This window comes from Lepisosteus oculatus, chromosome 20, assembly GCF_040954835.1.
Source record: "Lepisosteus oculatus isolate fLepOcu1 chromosome 20, fLepOcu1.hap2, whole genome shotgun sequence".
Taxonomy (NCBI): domain Eukaryota; kingdom Metazoa; phylum Chordata; class Actinopteri; order Semionotiformes; family Lepisosteidae; genus Lepisosteus; species Lepisosteus oculatus.
In genome coordinates this window covers 13,008,211-13,030,938 of record NC_090715.1, presented here as the reverse complement: position 1 = coordinate 13,030,938, position 22,728 = coordinate 13,008,211, and the positions used below count along the sequence as shown (strand labels likewise).

The window sequence follows — 22,728 nt, the reverse complement described above, 5'->3', positions numbered from 1 at the left end:
ATTAACAAGTGGAGTTGCACACGTGTGTAATGCACAATACAACATCAGTTTTCCATCTTTTCCAAAGACAGAGTGCAAAGAAGATATCAGACAGGCTCAGGGTATCACAACGGGTCGGAGGCAGCTCTGAGGTTCGAATTGTGCACTTCCCATGTCTCTATGACAGTGGAACACCTAGGTTTTTGTAAGTCAGGAACAACAAAACACAGAAAACAGAGAAACACGTGCTTTAACATACATGCAAATGTGCGCTGTCCTTGAAGAGAGAACTCCAGATTTAAAGTTCACCTTCACAAAGTGCAACTTGCACCACATGAAAACCTGATTCACACTCATCTGCTCACACTCAAGTGAGAAGTCACCTCTGTGTGAACTTTAACCTATGTTAGCTGTTTACTTCTCCATATGGGGACAATGTTATAGTGTTAACATTCTCTAAGCATGAACTAAAACTAGAAATCATGGTATGAAGGGCACAAGAACACACTTCATCCACTGTTTTTGATTTTTTTTTTGATCCACTGTTTTTGAATGTACAGATATACATGTCTGTTTAAATTCAGAGACTGATGAAGAACCAGTTGCTGTTTTCACTCCAGGGATATGCTTTTGCTTTTCATCCATTGTCAAGAAGGCTTGTTGCTGCCTCACTGCGCTTAGGTCCTGGGTTTGATTCTGGAATGCCTTTAAAAATATATGTTTTTGGAGTATAGAGTGCGTATCCAGCTGACTCTACTTTTTATACTGATTTTTCTCTGGACAGCAGCTCTGTGATTTTTTGGGTGGGCCTATTATTGATCCAATTTCAACTGTCCTTCACCTACATAGAGCTTGCTGTAGTACAGTTGGTGCATTGCTTTGCTTTTTCAATGGGATGGAGCCGAGATTTTAAACTCCTCTAGATGTTTGATTCTTTTTTGGGGTGTCTTTACATCAGATCGCAGCATGAATGGTTTTGGGGACAGACCTGCCTGCCAGACCTCCTTTAGTGGGTAATTACATGGTTTGTGTAGGACAACGGCGATAGTGATCCACCATGCATGTTTTTCAGAACTATGGTCCCGAGCGCACGTACCTCATCAGCTACTTCGTTAAACTTTTATCTGCCCAGTCTTACAAACCCTTTTTATTTCTTTTAGGCGGCCAACAGCTATCTTCGGGATCAGTGGTTTCACTCCCTGCAGTGGAAGGTATTAATACCTTGTTGGTTTTTGTTTTTGTCAATCAATTACCATGATTAGTGTCAAAATGCACTAACTATTTGCCCAGGATTCTTGCCTCGGATACTGAGCAGTGTGATCTCCGTCATTGTGTTCTGCCCCTCCCCCTGAGCAAGGCTGCCCGTTTCTTCCAAATGATTTCACACTATTTTAATATTCTGCTCGTTAGGCTAATGGTCACTGTGGGGAGGTGGTGGGGGGCTCTATCGTTTTGTAAAGAACACAACGAATAACTTGTGCCAAAACAGTGAAAAAGTAGGTGTAAACACTCGCTACACCAGCTGTGTCAAAATGTTTTAATAAGAAAAACAGTCTGGTTTCTTTGTAATTGTATTATTTCAAAAAGATGACCAGAAAAGTACATTTTAATGAGCGATACAGAATAGATTACTATTTTCTGAATAATCATGTTTTTTTTTTCCCTCTTCACTAAAAGATACAATGGAAGAATTCTAATTAGAATCCCCTTCGTTAGTAGCACAAACCCCTTGTTAAAGTTACAGCACCACCACATTATAACAGTAGCAGTCATGGTGCAGAATCACGTAGTGAGATGGCAGATCCTATTTCTGATGGGAACGCTCAGGTAAATGAATTATGGCAGCAGCAAAAGAAGAAACTGATATACCTTTTTACATTTCTTTATATGCATGTACATCCAAAACATTTTTTGTATTGTGTATTTTTAATTTCTTGCTTAAGTGACTTGTATCACCATCATAGTTTCAAGAAAATCCATCCCTGTGAAGATGGAACTGGATGATTGTACTTATGTACAGCATAAATCTTTGTAGTTAATGTAATGTATAAAGCAAGGCTTTGAACAAAAAATGTTTCATAAGGTCATAATCATTCCCTAATCACAAAAAAATTACAAAAAACATTAATTATTTCACTGATATAAAAAAAATAAGGTATCACGTACATAAAAGTTTATGGAAATTCTGTGAGCAAATAAATTCCTATGTGACTCCATTTACTGTGAGTCAGTGAATACCATGTTTTTACTATTACCGTTAGGATGAGAATGAAACAGTAATTTGCAATATTTGCTGCAGGGGAAGCAGGAAGGAACATGTTATCTCAGTGCAAAGAGAGTTTTGTTCATGTGGCAGTGGAAAAAGCTGTCTTACCTGAGGCAGCCTGCTTTGCTGAAATTAACCCTCCTGCCCTTGGCTGGTTTCAAATGTGACAATGGAGCATCCTGAATTCTGCACCTCTGTGGAAGTCAAAATTACTCCTAAGCCCTTCAAATTTTCTCTCACCTCTAGGGGCTCACAAGGGGCCCCAGTATCCCAACGTTGCCTGGCTGGGTTTCAAGTGCAGGCTGTCTGCAGTGACCTAGGCCCATTTCAAAGAGAGAGAAAATGAGCTCCCCTGCTTTTATGCCAAAGAAACTTGTGAACACTTTCACAACATAGACGTGCATTTCAAACTGAGAACAGGAGGCATTTATTTACACATGGGTTTGTGGGAATCTGGAGCAAACTCCCCCCTTCATGTTGTTGAAGCTGATACTTTGGCTTCTTTCAGTAGATGGCTGGATGAGACCCTTGAATCAATTAGTTACTAAATACCAAGCTAGATGGTCTGAATGGCCTGCTCTTGTTTCTAACATCTTTCTTAAAGTTTTAATTTCTTGGCAGCTTTTAGGGAATTCTAGGGTTAACTCTCCTGAAAAAAGAATGCGATGTGTCGCTGTACTGTTTCACTGTTTTTATTAAACGTCGTAGGGTTCATGCTTTGTTCACTTTGACTTGCTCTATTCATAAAATGTGGCCATACTGCAGTGTGAAGTACTGGGTTCTTTTTTATTACTAAAAAAGCCTTTGGTATTTTGTGGGTTATTTTATGAGTGACTCCCTGCTCTTCCCCATATCTGGTTTCTGCTTTCAGAAAAAGATCTACAAGTACAAGAAAGTGCTGAGCAGTCCCAGCCGCTGGGAGGTGGTGCTGAAGGAGATCCGCACACTGGTGGACATGGCTCTCAGCTCCCCCCTGCAGGATGACTCCATCCACCAGGCCCCACTGGAAATTGTCTCCAAACTGCTGTCAGAGGTACGGATTTCCTCTGCTTTCTGTGGTGACCTTCATCCCGAGGCAACAAGATGGAAGAGTGGGGAATACTGGCTACTGACTGATCAAGAGTACTGTACCTATAGGAACGACTGTACCAGCAACAGCCCTCTGCGTTTCTCTGTGCGTTAGTCCCCGCCCCCTCCACGAGGGTTCCCCGTTAGTCCCCGCCCCCTCCACGAGGGTTCCCCGTTAGTCCCCGCCCCCTCCACGAGGGTTCCCCGTTAGTCCCCGCCCCCTCCACGAGGGTTCCCTGCTAGTCCCCGCCCCCTCCACGAGGGTTCCCAGTTACTCCCCGCCCCCTCCACGAGGGTTCCCTGCTAGTCCCCGCCCCCTCCACGAGGGTTCCCTGCTAGTCCCCGCCCCCTCCACGAGGGTTCCCTGTTAGTCCCCGCCCCTTTCCTGAACTGTCTGCTGGACACTGCCTGAGATGTGAAGATTAACATTGATTTTATCATCAGGGCTTCAAATAACCACTCTGCGTCCATGTGGCCTTGAGTCTTCGTGCTCTCACCACATTCGCCTGGGTTTTCTCCCCCTCTCTGGGACGTTCATGTCATCTTTGTTTGACTACACTCAACAATTCACTGTGGATTTCTCTCCCCATTGGCAAAGACAGCTGACCCCCCCCTCTTCATTACCTTTCATGGGGTTTAGTGGAGAGAAACACCTCCCAAAAGGAGCTTTTTGCACAGTGCTTCTGTGTGTCATCAAATGTTACACTGGTATTCCTGCCCAACTGCTTTGCATAACAGCTTCTGAACACCCACTGTGCTGTTTATCCCCACTCCACCTCCCCCACTTCAACTGCGATCTAATCTACTCTTCGGCTGCAGCCCTCATGTCATAAATGATTATGCGGCCTTGTATATTCTGCCTTTCCAAGCCAGAGGATGTATTGAGCTCTGATGAAAAGTACTGTAAAAACCAGGAAGCTCTAGTGGAAACTTTGACAGGAGCTAATGATTAGCAAGGAGGCCGGTGAATTTTTTTTGTTCCAGGGAAAAATGTTTTGGGAGTAAAGATGAATCCTTACTACAGTGCAGAAACACACTGGCTTTGTACTTGTTCCTCGCAGTGACCTCCATTTCTGGTGAGAATCGAATCTGTGGCACAGGCCCTCACCTTCTGAAACTCGAAGACCGCTCTCTGACTCACCCTTTGCATTATAGCTGAGCAGCAACTTCTTCCTAAAGCAGATTTTTCCCCTCCTTGCAGGCATAGCAATGCTATAAAAATGAGAGGAAATGATGAGCAGGTTTGCAGTGCCTCAGACACCTTGTGTTTGAACAGGCTTCTTAATCTGGAGTGGGACGCACTTATACTGTCACTAGAATTTTGCATTGTCAGTGCTGACCATCTATACAATCACTTCTTGTAACCACCCTGACTTTCACTATTTTCATTCTACAGCTTTGAACTAAGGTTGGGTTTTTTATTTTTGCTATCGGAACTATTGCTATTGGTGGCTCTTGTGGCTCAGTGGAGCCCAGAGAGCTAGAGAGGCTGACAGTGCTGTATAGCTCATGGTGGGACCATTAATTTGAGCACTCGGTGGCTTTCAGCTGATTCTCTGAAGGAGATGTAAAAGCCCTTTGCCCACTTACAAAAGTCTTAAATTTGCTGAAGCCGTTTCTGGCCATGCATTGACGACTATATGTTTAAAAAATGAGTGCCAACGAATTGCTGCTGATAATTAATGGCAGCCATTGCTGTCAAATAGGAAACCGCACTAACAGAGCTGGCAGTTTACCACAAAAAAAGAAGCAAGTTGTTGAAATGCACTTACTGGTCTCAGCTGTAGAATTGTGTCTGCATAGAACAAATAACTCTCCGTTGTGGCATGTTATTCACATTCAGTACAGGGTTCTTCCGAGTTGTTTTCTATCTGTATCTCTTTACTGAATTAGAAAGAATTGGAGCAATCTTCAATTTATTCAGTCTCCAGATTTTGGGGGGTAAACGTGTGCTGCCCTTTTGGGATCACCTAAGCATCACAAAGTGGAACATTCCCCTTGGCATTGGGAAATTTTGGCATTGCAAACCCACGTGAGGATTACAGTGGGGTTTATAATCTGGGATTACACCTGTTGAAATGACTTTTATTTTTCTTTATTTTTACAGAACATAAACCTGACCACACAGGAGCATGAAAACATCATTATGGTACGCAAGGAACATGGGTGAAACAGCTTGTTCTTTCACAGATATGGGATTTTTGAAGTCAAGTTGTAAACCAAATGGCATTTATTTCAGATGATATGATATGAAACAACTTTGCCATTTTTGTCCAAAACCACTATATATACTTTTTAGACCTTAAAGTAGCAATATAGTAACACGTTTCCAGCCACCACAGACAAATTGATAGGTTTTCCTTTCCAGAATTTACCTGTAAAGCAGTCCTTTAATTGCTGTGGATTATTTCACTTATCTGCTTGTTTACTTGAAATAAAATGTGGTAGAATCCCTCAAATGACACTTTTCTGAAAGACTTCTGGTCTTACATAAATGTAACACTATGAAATTAATTTCAGATTGCTTTTGAGATCACTTAGTAATATAATACATGCATACATTTATTGCTATTGCTTGAGTAGGTGGCAGTAGAAATGAAAATAGGGATGCACTGCGTGTGTGTAGTCAGCACAATCAGGTGCTGCATGAATTTAAAATCTGTTCCGTTTCAAAGATAAAACCCAACCAGAGGAACCCTGCTGGGCTGCTATGCCAGCGATGGGCGCCACTGGTTTTCTCTGGATGTGGATCCTCTGAATGCCGTTAACATTAATTCTTGGTTTCTAAATGAAGTGATTATTTTCTGCGCTGAGCATGAGATGCGTTGCCCCAGGCAGCATGGAGGAAAGACCCCCCCCCATGGAGAGACTTACAAAGCCAGCTTCTGTACAGCCCACCGAGATCGAGGTCATCCATTGCTCAACTGAGTCAGCTGTTTGGAGCGGAAATGTTGACTCAGTTCAGCAGTGATGTTGTTGTCGCACACCCGACAGAGGTGTGAGTGACAGCAAGTGATGGAGGAGCTACCTGCGTCATTCATTGCATATTTGGTTTTTGTCTTCCTTTCAGGCTGTTGCACCACTTTTGGAAAATAACCACCCACCACCCGATCTTTGCGAATTCTTCTGCAAGGTAACCAGCCGTGTGTCTGAGGCCTTTCTTAAATGCCTGTGAGAATTCTCCTTGCATTGAATTTTTTCTTCTTCTAGGCATGCATGATTTGCAAGTTCACCTGTATCTGTGGACAGTATGTAACAACTTTAGGGTATCGCAGTATCCAAATAAATGTTGAAAAGAATTGCTTTTAATAGAAACCAGGAAACAATTTAACAAATTTGGGCTCTCTGACTTTGGCACAACGAACTGTAAATAGCATGGAATGAATGAAATAAAACTTTCTTATCCTCCAAATACCATTGTGTTAAAAAATGTGGGAGGTATTTGGGAGCAGTCTTAAAGCTGCTAACCATTATGTATAATGTAAGAGACTATTTCTGTCAGAGTTGACTGAGCAGTTCTTGAGTCCAGGTGTATGTGTGGTGGTGACTTGAAATGTCCCTGTCTGACACACATCTCCATCCCTGTGAAATTCCTTCCATCATATAATAATAACTGGGAGAACTGGCCTGAGATATACAGTACAGTAAATGGTTTGACAAGAGTCTACACTTCAGTGACACTTTCTGTAGCTTTTTTCCACAGTGAGCCCCATCTCACAGTGTTTTGCAAAGTCGGATTGCAAGATGACTGACTTAAATTGATTTTACAACAGGTCTGCCAGTATCAGCTGAATGAAAATTTAATCATTTGAGATGAATACAGACCACTTTAGGACTAAAAGTCTGGTGTGAATGACTGAATTTGCAGTGTTTGAAATTGAGGCAAGCTTATTTTACATATGAGGATGGCAGATGACTCAGAAGTGAAGCAAAGTTTAGAGATATGCAGCAAGATGTGTTAAATTGGCATGCAGGGAGGTAGCAGTTTACAGGAAGCAGCGTACACTAAGAATTTATCTGCCCTCTATTGCCAAAAATAGGAGCGTATCTCTTAGATATATCATACAGTAGTTACATATTGATAGAGCTATGTGTTGAGTTCATGTCCAACCTACAGTCCCTTTCTGTTCCTCTTAGAAGAAAATGGAATTATTCAGGGGAGTTGGGATTGACAAGCATGTTGCTTGAAAGAAACTAGGAACTGTCTCTCTGTAGAGAGTTTTCTGCTTGGATTGATATGCCAGCGGAACGCTGCCGTCTTCACTATTTTTACCTTTAAAGCCTCATGCCTTTTGAAGTATTCATCACAAAACAAAATAAATCCAAAGAAACACATTAAGTACAAATACACAAGGATTAACTAAACAAACATGGAAGCGCAAAACGAGAGTGATGAAGAGATCTCAGCTTGACAGGATAACTCAAAAAGATATGTTTCTTTGGGAATCGTAAGCACGCTAGCCTGATATCTCTGCAGGAGGGAGTTCCAGGGCTGGAAGGTCCTTTGCAAAGGGACATGCAAGTCCCTGACTGGGGGAGCCGAGAGAGGGCCGAACAGGATTTCTCCCATCCTGGTCCTGCAGGCCTTGTTGTCCAGGTTTTCTAGGTCTCTTTGACTCTCCATCACCTTCAGAGTGGGATGACTCCGTAAATGGAACCACTCAAACACAGTAACAAGACATGCAATGGAACAAAAACCCGCAGGCAGACGAGCCCACCAGGAACAGGATAGCAGAAGGCAGGTCTAAACTCTCCCCACCTTTATAAGTCAAAGGCTAAAGTGTTGGGATTGCAGATCCAATGTAAAGCAGCAAGAAGGTTAGTGCTCTAGTTATCTCGCAGGGCCGTTCTGAACTTGTTTCACCAGTTTTGTTGATTCTGCTCTTTCCCTGTTTTCCAGCACTGCAGAGAGCGCCCTCGATCGATGGTGGTGATTGAAGTGTTCACACCTGTGGTACAGAGAATCCTCAAACACAATATGGTAAGTAAATCGGTTAACCTGACTATTCGTTCGTAATTAGCCCTTGCCTGCTGCTCTTTAATGGTGTGTGAAATTGCACTGTTTCATTGGATTTATTAAATATAGAAAATGGGATCTGTGGTATTGAAGCTAAGGCTACATGAGATTCATGAATCAAGAGAAAGACCTTTGGAGCAAACTTATGATTGGATCTTTGACTGCATATGTTTGTACAGATTTAAAGAAATACAGTAGGTGCTGTATAGTGAGGAGCAAAATAGTCACTTTTCGGTAGTTGTAAAAGGTTTTAATTTCTTCTGCTGAAGGAATTAACGATCCTAGTAGTTCTTATGTAGAGGGTTCCCTCCCCTGAAAAGGCACAGCACCAGAGTGTATATGAGTCTTGAAAAGGGGGGCTTTATTATAAAGGAGGGTACAGTCAGAGACAAGAATTTTATTGTCTATAGTGCTGATTTCTTGTAAGTGGAAACACCTACATGAATGTGGAACCCAGCTGGTTTGGAATCAAGGAAAAAGTAAAAGGAGGTGTTCCAAATTTTTTGACAGGGTCCTTGCTTTGTCCTGTCAGCAAGAGGAGCATCCAGTAGATAGATCACTATTGCTGTTTGCTTGACAGACAGGGAGACATACAGCACATACAAATCCTTGTGCGAAGAAGACAAACATAAATAAAACATTAAATAAAAGTTCAGAAAAGCCAACCGTCGAAGACGTAAGGCGCAAATACAGGGTGGTTGGACTCAAACGACAGCAATGCGTGTCAGCCAGAGAAGGCTGGGGTTCTCTGTCGGGGCTGCTGAATGAATCAGGGTTGTACAGGGCTTCCGATACAGAACCAGGTCTTCACCTTGTCTGTGTCCCTTCTGTGCCACTCCTCCCTCTCAGGACTTCGGGAAATGTCCACGCTTGCGCCTCTTCACTCAGGAGTACATCTTGGCACTGAACGAGCTGAACGCGGGGATGGATGTGGTGAAGACGTTCATCCAGAGGTGAGGCAGCCGGGCCGCGTAACTGAGCACGTGTTCCGTCAGCTCTCAGGAACGAGCTCCAGGCCAGGGAGATAACAGGCTCACACAAAGGCCCGATTCACTAGGAGCTGACATGGGGGAAACACGTTTGCACAGCAGTATGAAAAACCGCCCTGATCTACAGCCTTGCATGAGATGTCATATTCTTCATCAGGCCAAGTTATGCCACCGGTTTATTAATTCATGTGATATGATTCAAATGTTATTTTCTTATGGGTCACTTTCTAAACAGTTGTCTTTGTATTTCTTTGGAATAACAAAAAGTACCCTAGCTGTAATAATACCTTTCACTATGCGAGAGGTTGGGTTCTGTATCTATTAATGATAGTTAAAATTCGGGAAGCAGGTATGTTATGTCTTTTAACAAAAAAAAGACTTGTACAGTAAACATTCAAAATGCTTAACAATACATTGACATAGCTTGGAGACTGGCATTTTGGCTATTGGTAAGTGAACAGCTTACTGTAAATTATTACATTTGCATTTAATGATTGTTCTCTTTGGTTCTGTAAGTTCAGAATAAAATACATATCTGAGTTAAAGTGTCTGCTGTATAGTCTAGTTGTCCACTGCCTGACCCAGGAGTTAATTGGATCAGTTGTAACCCTCCCCCTAGGTGCAGATCTGTTTGGAAAGTAAAGGTACACTGAAAATCTGCTGGATTTCAAATCTAGCATTTCAGGACTTCGGGATCAGAGTCTGTTTCCCACTTGTGTGGAGAATGTGGATGTCCGGGATCAGGTTTAGTAGCTGTGAAGATTGGAGGTGGTTCCAGTGGTAACTGAGGTGTCTTCTCTTGCAGCATGCATGGGCCGACTGGTCAGTGCCCGCATCCTAGAGTACTGCCTAACCTCGTAGCTGTCTGCCTGGCTGCCATCTACTCCTGCTACGAGGAGTTCATCAACAGGTCAGTGCCACGCCCTCTGCCACCACTTCTGTAAGGAGGCAGGGTGTCGATATGCAGGGCCTTGCTACAGTATAACAATGTGAACACCCTGGGCCTGGAGGCACTACGCGTGTGTTACAACACGACACATGGAAAGTAAATGCAGCACCTGTTAGCGTGCAGGGTCTGATGCAGATGCTCACATGGAAGACTGATTTGCATTGCGGGCTAGGAAATACACTGGGAAAACTGCCTCGTCGTTTTGCAGCTGTATTGTTGCAGGAGTCTGTAGGCATTAAGAACGAAGCATTTATTTCCCTGTGCCATCTCGTAGACCTGCCATGTACATTTTTTATGTTATCTGTTCAGGGAACACTTGTTTGCCAGTGATTTTTTTTTCGTGACTGGCTTTTGATTTTGTGTACATTTATTTCAAGAGCATTGTTTTTGTTGGCCGAATCCTTCATTTCAGTTGGGTTTTTCTGGAACCTTTCTTCAAGAATAGGGCCCGATTTGTGGTTTTGATGTGGATTGTATTAAACCCATTTGTAATAATAATGAGCACTCTTCGGTCCTCACGGAAATGAAGGAAACAAATCTTAGTTATTGCTCCCACAACGTTGGCTACCTACAGAAAAGAACTTTGTTAACCTTTACATGATTACTTTGCAGTGGGATTTCTCTAGCGGTGTCTGGTGTCCAGGGAAAATGCTGCATTGTTTCCATGCTGCCTATATTTGCATTAGCTACCTCATAGGGTTATTTATCCTCATATCATCTCAAATCAACAGTGTTGATACCTAGTCTCCTAGAGAGCTCAGAGGAGGCTCTATTGCCAAATATGACATTCGGTAGAAAATAAAATCTACTGTGAACATTTGGAAACATCCTTAGGCCTCCGTCAGCAATGTGCATTTTTCTTAAATGGCAATAGCTTAGCTTAACCCTGGAGTATCCCTGTTAAGTCACTGTTGATAAGCATGTCAGCCACATAAATGTGTTTATTGCTCTTTGTTATAAATTAGTTTAAAAATGTAAGACTTTAAAAAATCTCCTCCACATTTTAGAAGTTATAGACTGTTTTGAAAGTTGAATTTCTTAAATATGTCTTGTATACGCATGGTGCAGGGAGCTTTGCGATGAACTTTCAGCTAGGCGTGAAGTAGTTTAAAGTGCGTAAAATAAACCCATAAAAAACAGGCCTAGCTGCATACCAGAATCCTTTGTGACTAATTTAAGGTTCCATGGTTGTATTAGTTGCTGTTTAGTATTTTATATTAAAGATTAGAATTTTTATGATGCTCAAACACAGCAGAAAGTTGCCATGCGTCTCGACGTGACCGAGACGAGAGCGGAGTCCCGCAGGGTTGTCCGCAGTGTGTCCCGGCAAGGTCTGACAAGCCCCCTTTCCTCCCCTGCCGGCCCAGCCGGGACAACTCCCCCAGCCTGAAGGAGATCCGCAACGGGTGCCAGCCGCAGTGCGAGCGCAAGCCCAACCTGCCCCTGCGGCTGATGAGGGCCAACCCCGACCTGGTGTCCCAGGAGGTGGCCACCCCCGCGGAGGCCCGCATCAAGTCCGTCATCGTCAACTCCAGCGAGATCCACGTGGAGCTGGAGCGCAACAACGCCAACGCCGAGAAGCTGAAGGGCCCGGCGGGCAGCGAGAGCGAGCCCAACCTCATCGACTGCCTGCTGGTCAGCCCCACCTGCAGCACCCTGGCCATCCAGCTCAATGCCCAGGCCGACCGCGTGCTGGCCTGCTACGTGGAGATACTCAAGATGCTGTGAGCTCCTTCTTCACTCCTCCTTCGCTTGTTGCCTTGCTAGCACTTCCTGCCTCTCCAGTGTTACTCTAACAAGGCACAAAGGTCCTTTTTGAAGATGATTTTAGAAAATACAGACTGTAATTGATGACTAGAATCAACAGTTAAATCGGCGAAGAAGTGGTTGCATGCTATTCTGAATAGGAAGTCCTGAGAATACAGTTATTTTCTTACTAGACAAATCCAAACAACAGGGTGACTGAAATTCACAGGGGAATTGCATTGATTACCTTGTCCATAAAGGCATTGCAAAGGCATTCCTGTGCATTCATAATCCACCTGGTTTCATCTAGTTGGTTAATGTTAAGGTGGAGAGAGACAGATCACTTACAGATGATTGAGATTATTTGGAATGAAGTCTGGTGAGGTCTGTAGCCTCCCAAGACCAAGGTGGGGACACTCGTTTTTCCATTGAAAACATTTCTTGTAAAATTGAGCTTTTAAAAGTCTTTCTCCTTTGCAGGTTACACTTTTAAAAGTCGCGCAGTTTGTTGACTTTTTGGTTGTTTTTCAACAGAGTGAGGTCCTTGACCTGGACACACACTGTGCTGACAAAGTCGTAGAAAATAATATCGCTGCAATCCCATGATAACCATCTGGGCTGCGTGCACAGCTCGAGATGAAATATGTCATATACCTGATTTGTCTCCCTGCCCTTTTAGCTGTGAGAGGATAAATATCGCCTGTTACAAATATGCTTTGTAGTGTTTTGAGGCAGTAAAAAACTGTTACATAGGGTTACATATAAATCTATATATTTCCATGCTCCACTGAAGCTCGTTTCTGAAGTCCTTCTTTTGCCCCACAGATCTGACTATGACGATTGGAGACCTGCTCTTGCGAGTCTGCTCCAGCCCATTCCCTTTCCTAAGGAGTAAGTAAACGGAGATCGTCTGCATTACTAGCCGGGTTGTTGGAAAATAAGCTGGAGGCCTCCTCTTCTTTGTGTCATCTGGGAGGTTTTATGCAGTGCAAATGTCTGGATCCCGAAGCTTGGTGGTTGCCAGTTTAAATCCAGCTCTGCCACCCATCAGTGGGGGTCAGCGGGTGGGGATGCTCATGAGTGCAGGAGTCCTCAGCTCTCTGCATACCGTTGACTCCCGTCTCTTGCAGAATCTTTGTCTCTGCATTCGCATTTTACAGGTTTTTTGAGCCATGCTTTCAGCGCGCATGTTAAAAGATTTTCATTGCTTAAAAGCGTTAGCTTTTAAGCAGCCACTGACAGACAACAGGGAAGCTGAAAACTCTCCTTGAACTTTGAACATACCACAGGTTTCCTGAATGCCTTGGATTCTTCCACATCAATCTCAATTCACAAACTGGAATCAGAGCCAAATTCAATACATTTTGGCATTTTATGGCAGTGTTTGTTGGAAAGGATAGTACTTGTTGTACTATTCATTTTTTCAAGCAGAGATTGAGTAACTTTTCCATTAAAGAGGAAGTTGCGGTGTTCTACAAAATGGCAATATAAGTCCCTTGTGTTGCAACAGCTGTTAAAGTAAATCATTTTTTGACAGCATGGTGACATTGCAAATTGTGAAGTTGGTTTAGGTAGTAAAGGGATTTTCAAGGCGTCTTGTATTTTGTGCTCCTCTGGGGTAACTCTCAAATCAGCTGGCTTGGGAAATAAAGCTGACCTCTCAGAGCCATTTATGACGAAGACCTCTGATGCCACTGGGAACTGAGCAGGCAAAGCCGACGTTTTGTTTTCCAGTTTGATCGTTTTCCAAGGAAGGTTCCACCGGTAGGCCAACAGGAATACCCCACCCTATATGGAAAACTGATTGTAAAAACATGTTGAATGTCAAGTGGAATACACCTCCCCTTTTTAATGCTCTAACAAATGGCAGGATGTTATCTAAAAAAAATATTAAAGCAGATGTCTGTTACTTCTGGCAGCTGTCGCAGCGCTGGGAGTGTAATGCTTTATTTTCTGGAGCCCTGCTAGTTTCTCTCTAAGCGACAAACTGTAAAAAAGGCCTGGTTTAAAAAGATACTTTTGCTGTGTCAGCCTTGTGTAGATCTCTTAGGCCTTGGGTGACATTTCAGAAGCCAAAAAACTGTTTGTCTGGAAAATGTATTTCCCTTGGCAACAAGTAACGACTCCTAATTGCACTGTTTACCAGACTTTCACTTCCCCGGGCACATCAGCCCTCACTTGGGGTCTGTGCTTCTCCAGGAAGACACCCGGCCTGTTGTGTTAATAGTGTGTTTGTCTCCCTTGAACTGGGCTGGGTAGCGCCAGGCAGTCAGAGTGACGTTGTGTTCCATCAGCTGGATCGTTTGGGGACTAGACAAGTGTGATTTACACTGAAATGTTTTAGGAAAACAAAGGCCCTAATTGAGACTCCCAAGCATCGCACTAATTATTCATGACCTTCTGCTTCATTACAGAGGTTTCCGTCAGCACACCTGAGCTCTGAACAAATTAGCATCTTTTATGCTCTTTTCCAAGGCATTACTTTTATAAACATGATTGCCGGGCTTCATCATTTAGTACTAATTGCTGTTTTCCAGTGCAGCAGCTAGAGACTTTCAGTAGTCCTGGAGAGAGAAAGGAATTAGAAAGAAGTAAATTATTACAACACAATGAATTGGGATAAGTTGACATGCATTTCATTAAATCTTTGGCTTGCGCTGTATCGTGTAGATTTTACATTACTTGAAATAAAGTAAATCGCGTTTCCAGAATGCATGGACTTTATGTACACCAGTTTCATTTCACAAATCTGTATCACGTCTGAATTCAGAACGTTGTGTTTCTTCATAGGAGGAGGGTTTTTGGAAAAGATGGAAATATCACCTCTTGAAGTGCTGTTCATTTTGAGCAGTTAGGTTTAGTAACTATGCTTAAGATGATAAAGAGGAAGCTGCTTTTAACTATTAAATGTCTGTTATAGCCTCAACTTCCTCATATATAATTTTTCTCATTCCTTTCTGTCTCATGGAGTTAGCTCTGAGTTTTTCTTACAGAATACTATTTGTTTGTTTGCAGGGCCCTGGCACATGAAAAATTCACCAAGTAAGTTTTGTTTTAATATAACTATTACAGCATTATTATCACTTTGCTCTTGTCTGTCTGTTGTGCTGGAGTCCCATTGTTTTTGTCTTTCGTAGGGGGGAAAAAACAAGACCTCTGTAGAAACATATAAACTGCCTGTGTCTGAAATTAAATGAAAATGCAAAAGAAACGAGAGTTTTGCCGAAGGGATGTAAAAGTTTTCTGCAGATGTACACGTCCTTAGCCTCAGAAGTCAGGCGTTTATAATATTTTGCACATTTTTGATCGTGTTGGCCAGATATTTAAGAGAGTGGAAAGTGTGATGTTTCCGCTTGTGCCAGTGATTCATTTTGAAACTGAAGATGAGGGTACACTAAACCATGCTAATCAATAATTGATTGTTAAAGAGGGAATTGCTAGAAAAATCCAATATCAGTATGTCCAAGTAGATGTTTGGGAAACCATTTTGCCTGCATTGTTAAGTGGGGTTGGCCTTGTCTTGGCCTTACTGAAACAACATCAAGTGAAGTGAATATCATGCCACCACAGACTGTGCACCCGCCACTCTGTTGTTTAACTCGACCCTTTTAACAGTACTGGCCACTGTCTCAAAACCGTCCAGCTCATTAAGTGTGACGCTGGAAGATGTGTATTAGAACTCTGATCTTACGGTCAAGTCTTCTGCTGCCTCATTCTTGGTGATGTTTAATTTACCACATTAATATTTCATTACGTTTTCAAGCAGATCAGGATCAAGCAACCAGTGAAGCATGTGCACAACGTCACACACACAGTTTGAAAAGGTCTTTTTGTCAGTGGGATGGGGTTTGGCCTGAATTTTCAACAGTCTTCATTTATATTTATCTCATTCCCAGGGAATTAAAGTATGTCATTCAGAGATTTGCAGAAGACCCCCGACAGGAGGTGAGTCAAGTGCTTTAAAATGGATAAAAACGTGACATCATCGTAGCATTAACTAGGTCACTGTGCAGTGAACTGAATGGGCTTGATGTGATGCCTGCTGCTGTGGTTTGTAGTTTGCGGCGCGGATAAAATTTTGGAAGAGAAGTTGTAAATAAAAATCAGTGGGACAGTTCCCCCAAAACATCACTTCGAACTTGTGCACCTGCTGCTTAATAAACAAGGAGAAACTAGGTGTGCCTGAGAAATGTGATTTGAAGAGTTAGAAAAGTGGGTTTGAAAATTATTTCTATAGACTATAAATCCATGAATTCCATAGACTTTCAAAAATGTAACTGCTAGGATTCCTAGAAGGGATGTGTGAAGCAAAGGCAAAGCAGCCTTTAGGAAATATTTTGAATGACCATTTGGAGTCGGGATTTGAGCCTGTTTCATTTTCTTGATGGGAGAGTGTCTGTGTGGACTGGTCAAGCAGCAGTGACTGTCAGGCAGTCACAAGTCAAGGTAGAAGTGAAAGCTTGGGATTCTTCTGGCAGGTCTCGGACACGATGTGATTTGAGTGCAGGCCCAAAAACAGATACACGTGCACATTGTTTGTTTGCAAATCCCTTGAAACTGTGATATACAACAGGGACTTTCAGTACAACCACACATTTAGATATTTCCACTTGTCCTCAGAAACTGGCCAGGGAACCCCTAGAAACAGACCTGCTCAGGCATATTTTATAATTAGTTCAGGTGGGGAGCTGCGTCAGCATGCGTAGGCTGCAAAGGAACAAGTAATAGGTTTATTCCATGCTGAATAAAAGAAGAAAGAAAACACAACATTTCGGCCGTGAAGCCTTCTTCAGGTGTCACACCTGAAGAAGGCTCCACAGCCGAAACGTTGTGTTTTCTTTCTTCTTTTTTTCCCAGCATGGAATAAACCTATTTTATAATTATTCCAGCTGTGTTTGAAGTTGGGATCCTTATTTGTGAAGGTTATAACTCAGTTTTATAAATGCGAAAGGGGGGATCTTGATGACACACATGTTTAATACCTCCTGACAAGGGAGTATGGACACTTTCAAACCAGTGCAGCATATAAAGTTTTGGACAAAATCTGACAAGTGCCAATTGGCATTGGTTAGCCTTTTGATTTGCAGCTATCCTCATTATTCTTCAGCACAAAACATAGACGAAAGTAGTAGTTGTATGACCACGGTCTTCTTTTCCTGATCGGTGCTTTTAAGAGCGTAGTACAAGTGCTCTTATCACTCATCATAAGAAATGGAGGCTTTTAGTGGGCTGCCTGTTTTGAATCATTTGTCTTTATCGCAGGACCTGGCCCATGATAATTTACTTATTGTGCCAGGGTTTTAAAGCCTGTATTACATTTAGATTTTTTGCAGCCAAAAACGGTAAATAAATAAAACACGTCATATCGGCTTGCACTTTTTTCCCTTTCATATTTTTAAACCCTGTCTCTAGGCAGAGTTGTTGTGTAACTGAAGTACCCGACGCCTGGTTTTGTTAGACTGTCAAGCCCTTTTCTGTTTTCTGTTCAAGTGAGCTGATAAGAAATACAAGCAATCGAGTGTCTCACTCTGCCATTAAGAACAGCACAGCTTTAACGCGGGTCCACATCATCAGCGTTCGGCATTGATGTGGATAGGCATATACAGCTGGAATACCAACGGAAGTCTTTGCTGTGGATAGCAGCACTACAGTCCCATTCGGAGCCATGACTTTTATTGCGCCACAGTGTGATTTTTTTTTCCCCCCGCGATAAAGTTGCGTGAATAGGCCAGCTAACTTCACGGCACCCTGCTTCGAAAGCAGAGCGCGGTTCCTGACTAACCGGTGCGTGTTGTGCGATTCCCCGGCAGGTCCACTCGTGCCTGTTGAGTGTGCGTGCTGGGAAGGACGGCTGGTTCCAGCTGTACAGCCCTGGTGGGGTGGCGTGCGATGATGACGGGGAGCTCTTTGCCAGCATGGTACGTGTGTGCAATAATGTGAGTCCTTAATATTTTGCCTTGCATCGCCCTCACTCAGCACCTTGTCTGTAGTGAGCTTGACTGAACTGTACTGTATCTGAGAACTGTCTCATCCCACCCCCCTACCCCACCCCGTCCCAAACACAGGCCGCCCAGTTCCTGTTCTTCACCGCCTCTGATAGGTTCTTCTTCCTGGTGGTACTGGCCATCACAGACTGCCTCATAAGCATTCGCCACACATAGTTTATGACAATACATAGAGCCCGAACATGGATGTTTCCAGATCAAAACAAAACTCTTTAACCTTCTGTGGGAACTGTTTTGTGGGTTCCTGAAGTATGTTGGGTAACATTATGCATTTTCAGTGTATAATTCCCTTATTAGGGCAAATAAATCTAAACTTTTTTGGGGCTGTTCTTCTCGGGCGCCTGTGTCGACTTGCTTGCAGCATTTGTCTGCCTAGTGTTTAGGCATTAGACAGTGACACCACGACAAGCAGCCCAGCGCATGTTTTGAATCAACTGATGTCTTTTTGACTTCCGGCAAAAAAACTAATCGCATATTTACACCAGCTCTCAGTGCAGTGCCAAATAATTACACTTTAATAACTAATACTGTTCTACTGAAGTTCTTAAAATGGTTGATAGCGATAGTAAATCACTTATTTTAGTTTATTTTGTACTTTTGATTTTTTTTTAACCTACTTTTAGTTGGGAAGATTCATCTGTAGGTTTCCTGTCCTGAGTTAATGGAGAAAGTTTGTCGGATCAGCTGTTATTTTGGCACTTGAATGGAGGAAGATTGCCTGCAGCTCTTCCTCAGCTGGCTGTTACCATGGCAGCTGTGTGAAAAGAGTGGGGCTGTTGGAACTGGAGAACTGCTTGTCAAATACACAGCATTAAGAATAGTTCAGTTCTTAATGTTGAACTGAACTGGGAGATGACTGGGATTTATAACACTATGGGAAAACTGGATCTTGGCATGATCAAAAGAGAACAGTCCGCTTTAAAAAAATGTGACCTATATCAGCATCTGTCTGCCAAAGGCTACTTTGTTTATGCAAATAACAAAAATACTTAAATTTCGTTTTGATAGTTTTAAGACTTGCATACACTCTCATGTGCTTGGTTCAGGCCATGTGTACCTTTATTTTAAGACTTTCGAGTCGATATATTTTTAATCTACAGTATAGTAATGAGTACGTGACTGCCAGGATTGGTCATAATGACAGCAGTTCAGGATCGCCATTGTTTTTAAACTACTGTTTTTGATTGCCTGATTACCTTGGCATCAGCTGTACAGCCCTGTACAGGGGTGCTCACTTCTCTGAGCCACTTCACACTGGCAGACCTGCGGTGCCCTCACGGTTCATGTCATAATGACTCTGAGTCAAACCACAGAAGTCTGTACCGAAGGGGTTAAGTGGGAGGTTTGATTTTATAACAAAGGAATTGACCCTCCTCCCCCAGCCTCTGCATAAAACAACTCAACTTGCAACTTGATTTCTTTGTCACATTTTTGGGAGTTTGTTACCCTGGAGCTTGTGTCCCTACAATGGTTACCAGTTCCCATACAGAGCCCTTCCATGGCCTGGGGTCCTTTTACCTCCAGGACTGCCTTGTTACTGTACTGCTTCTTCCCTGAGCTACAGAAATGCAGATGTATGTGTTGTTTCAAGGCATTGACTTCAATCAGTTGAGTCTCAAGCTGAAGCTGGTGTTCCCCTTGCTTGTTCCCCTTGCCCCATGACAGACAAATTAATGTTTTTCCTGTATATCTATTTTATGTAGCTTTGTATTTGTTCTTTATTTCCCGTTTATTTTTGTTGAGCTGTCTGGGTTACCACAGCTGGATGGATATTTCCATTGTACTCGAATCTGAGCTGTAGAACTGCCATCGGAAACTGAGGTGTAACCAGCTGTCTCCTCCCTCTCAGGTTCACATTTTGATGGGCTCCTGCTACAAGACAAAGAAGTTCCTGCTCTCCTTGGCTGAAAACAAACTGGGGCCTTGCATGCTCCTCGCTCTCAGAGGCAACCAGACCATGGTGGAGGTATGTCCCCGGCACAGACCGCGCCAAAAACACATACCCACACCCTGCCAAAGAAAAGCGTATTTAGTGTCACATGCATTATGAGCCATCATTACATGTGCTGATCTGCTGCAGGGCAGTAAATAGACTCCTCTAGCATAGTGACAGGCTCAATTTGTCTGCTGAAGGCTCCTGTGCAGATTGCAGCTGTTCTTCTGCTGTACCTTGTTTTGACATTGGCAATTCTTTACGGGTGAGGTTAATAAAAGCTAGTACCTTTAAAAGAGTGCATTTGTATAAGCCTAGATGGGTCACAATGCAGATTTCTTTTGCAAAAGCACAAGCAGTTAAGTCTTTGCAACTTGTCAGTGTTCCTGAAAGTAATGCGTGTAAAAAAAAGCAAGCTGGTTTTCAACTTCAAGTTTATTGTCAGATGTACCCGAGGACAAAGAACTGCTTACTTGCGTGTTTTCCTCACATGACAAATGACATAACATTGACATAGAAAATGACATAACAAATGACATGGCAAATACCCATTCAGGCACGTGGTAGCAGCTGTAATTTTACACAGCATTCAGAGAGCATCAGTGTGCAAAATTAAAGTAGTGGCAATATTTTGAGTTCAGTGCAAAAACAGAGGGGTGTAAATAGGGGTAGGAGGATTTAAGAGGTTTGTTGGCAGAAGGCTGGAAAAGCTAGGGTCTGGCTGAAGACTGGCTGAAGTGTTGCTCTGAGGTGTATCTTAAGAGGGTGCAAATAAAGAAAAAAAAAAGTGCCTCACTGTCTGAAAGGACACTTTCAGTACGCTTTGCCTGCATTCCAGATCCTGTGCTTGATGCTGGAGTACAACATCATTGAGAACAATGACACCCAGCTGCAGATCATCTCCACCCTGGAGAGCACAGAGGTCGGCAAAAAGATGTACGAGCAGCTGTGCGACCGTCAGAGGGAGCTGAAGGAGCTGGTAGGAGGCCTTCTCTCTGGGGGAAAAACTCAACCTGACAGAGCCATAAGATGTTTATGTTCAATTTGTTTATTGTTTTTTCAGGGAAAAGAGAGAATATTACATGGTAGCATATACAATAATGAAAAAATGAGAACAATCCTCAAGACTTGGTACCGAAACAAACTGTGTGAATCCGACCATAATGTAAAAACAGGAATAAAGGAGTAGAAAAAGGGAAAACAGAGATTTGGAAGAGATAAGGAAAGGAAAAAGAGAAAAAGGTTTTGAAAGGACAGAAGAGGGAAACCACAGCCTTCAAGAACTTTACTTGCGAGACATTTGATATTGCTCCTTTGGAAACAGCCATCATTTTTTTTTTGTCCAATGCAAACATTTCTTCCCACACTTCAATCCGTCTCCTGTGCAAGGCAGTGAGTGTCTCACCCCATTCTAGATATTAAACTTTCACATTGGGACATCAAAAAAAGACACTGTTAATAGAATGTAAAATTCAGAAAGACAAAGATCTCCCAATTGCCTTTCAAACTTTTGAAAAACTTTCATCTGCTTTTTTCCAGCTTTTCTTTTTATCTTGAAAAGTTGGGGCCAAAGGTAATTCATGCAAAAGAGCCACCTAGTGGCTGAGGTTGGAGTAACACCTGTGTAGCATGCTGGTAAAGTTGTTCATGTGGTCTAGACTCTAGAGCACTGCATGTACTCATCTGAAAGTTTGTTTTTATAGGTACAGGTGTGAACTACAGAGCTACATCGTGAAGAGCTATGCTTCCTTTTCTTAATTCTATGTTTTTGAAATATATTTTTTGTTTTCTACAGCAAAGAAAAGGTGGTCCCACACGACTTACATTGCCATCCAAGTCCACAGTAAGTCTTCCTCCTGGTTTCTGATTCTTACTGAAAGTTTTACTAGGTGAATCCAAAACACCTTTCTCCTAGGGCAGATCCGCGATAGTTCAGCAAATTGACTTTGGGAGAAATGTGTAATTTCTCTGTCAAATATATTTATTTGTACTGTTCTGACCGTCAGTGTTAGGTCCTGCATGGTACACTCAGGGCCAGTCCACCCCAGATCCTGCTCTTGCTGCTTGGTGTTGCGTCACACCCATGCTGTCTCGATGGACATCAGCTATGCTTCTCATTGCCTGGTGTCCATCAACGTTTTGCGTTTGCGTGTCTCTTCTCAGGATGCTGACCTGGCGCGTCTCCTGAGCTCTGGGTCCTTTGGTAACCTGGAGAACCTGAGCCTGGCCTTCACCAATGTCACCAGTGCCTGCGCAGAGCAACTCATCAAGCTGCCCTCCCTCAAACAACTCAACCTGTGGTCAACCCAGGTCAGTATGCCCTCCACCTCCTGCTCCCCCGTCAGCCTCCAGTTTCTTCCCCCTTCCACAGGCCCGTTCCCAAATCCCACTGCCGCCACCAGTCCTGGTGGAGCATTGTGCACAGGTTCCACATGAACTGTCGGGTCTGGCAGTGGACTCATGGAGGAACAACAGGATCACTCATACTTCTGTGTCTGTTAGATGTCTGCATCAAGACTGTAAGCTCATAAATATCACAAGTATTGGCCTGTTTCTTCAGGTATTCAGTGCAGATGTATGCTTTATTTACTTTTTTGCTAAATTATTTGGGTATGATTATGGGTATGATTATTTTAAAAATCCTTCTGAGAGGGGCTTCATCATTGCCTCTACACCTGCTTTTCCAACACCTGATCTATTACTGCCTATACTGCAGGGGTGCTGAATTCTGGTTCTGGTTTTGTAGATCTGATTAAATCTTCAGCACCTTAAGAGC

At 43.0% G+C, this 22,728-nt stretch overlaps 1 protein-coding gene across 2 annotated transcripts in view; it reads left to right on the top strand.

Annotated features, from left to right (window-relative positions):
• The window catches only part of cmip (c-Maf inducing protein), a 76,134-nt gene that overhangs the window by 48,912 nt on the left and 4,494 nt on the right, over positions 1–22,728 (top strand). Inside the window, exons 3-18 of one of the 2 annotated variants that reach the window (XM_015368030.2) lie at positions 1,140–1,190; positions 3,117–3,278; positions 5,421–5,462; positions 6,384–6,446; positions 8,214–8,294; positions 9,180–9,283; positions 10,125–10,229; positions 11,636–11,992; positions 12,840–12,905; positions 15,030–15,056; positions 15,911–15,959; positions 17,825–17,950; positions 19,869–19,985; positions 20,791–20,931; positions 21,748–21,795; positions 22,116–22,262. In XM_015368030.2, coding sequence (XP_015223516.1) covers positions 1,140–1,190; positions 3,117–3,278; positions 5,421–5,462; positions 6,384–6,446; positions 8,214–8,294; positions 9,180–9,283; positions 10,125–10,229; positions 11,636–11,992; positions 12,840–12,905; positions 15,030–15,056; positions 15,911–15,959; positions 17,825–17,950; positions 19,869–19,985; positions 20,791–20,931; positions 21,748–21,795; positions 22,116–22,262 — 1,686 coding nt within the window. The remainder of the gene's footprint in view (positions 1–1,139; positions 1,191–3,116; positions 3,279–5,420; positions 5,463–6,383; positions 6,447–8,213; positions 8,295–9,179; positions 9,284–10,124; positions 10,230–11,635; positions 11,993–12,839; positions 12,906–15,029; positions 15,057–15,910; positions 15,960–17,824; positions 17,951–19,868; positions 19,986–20,790; positions 20,932–21,747; positions 21,796–22,115; positions 22,263–22,728) is intronic. The other variant, XM_006641169.3, reaches the window with a different exon arrangement.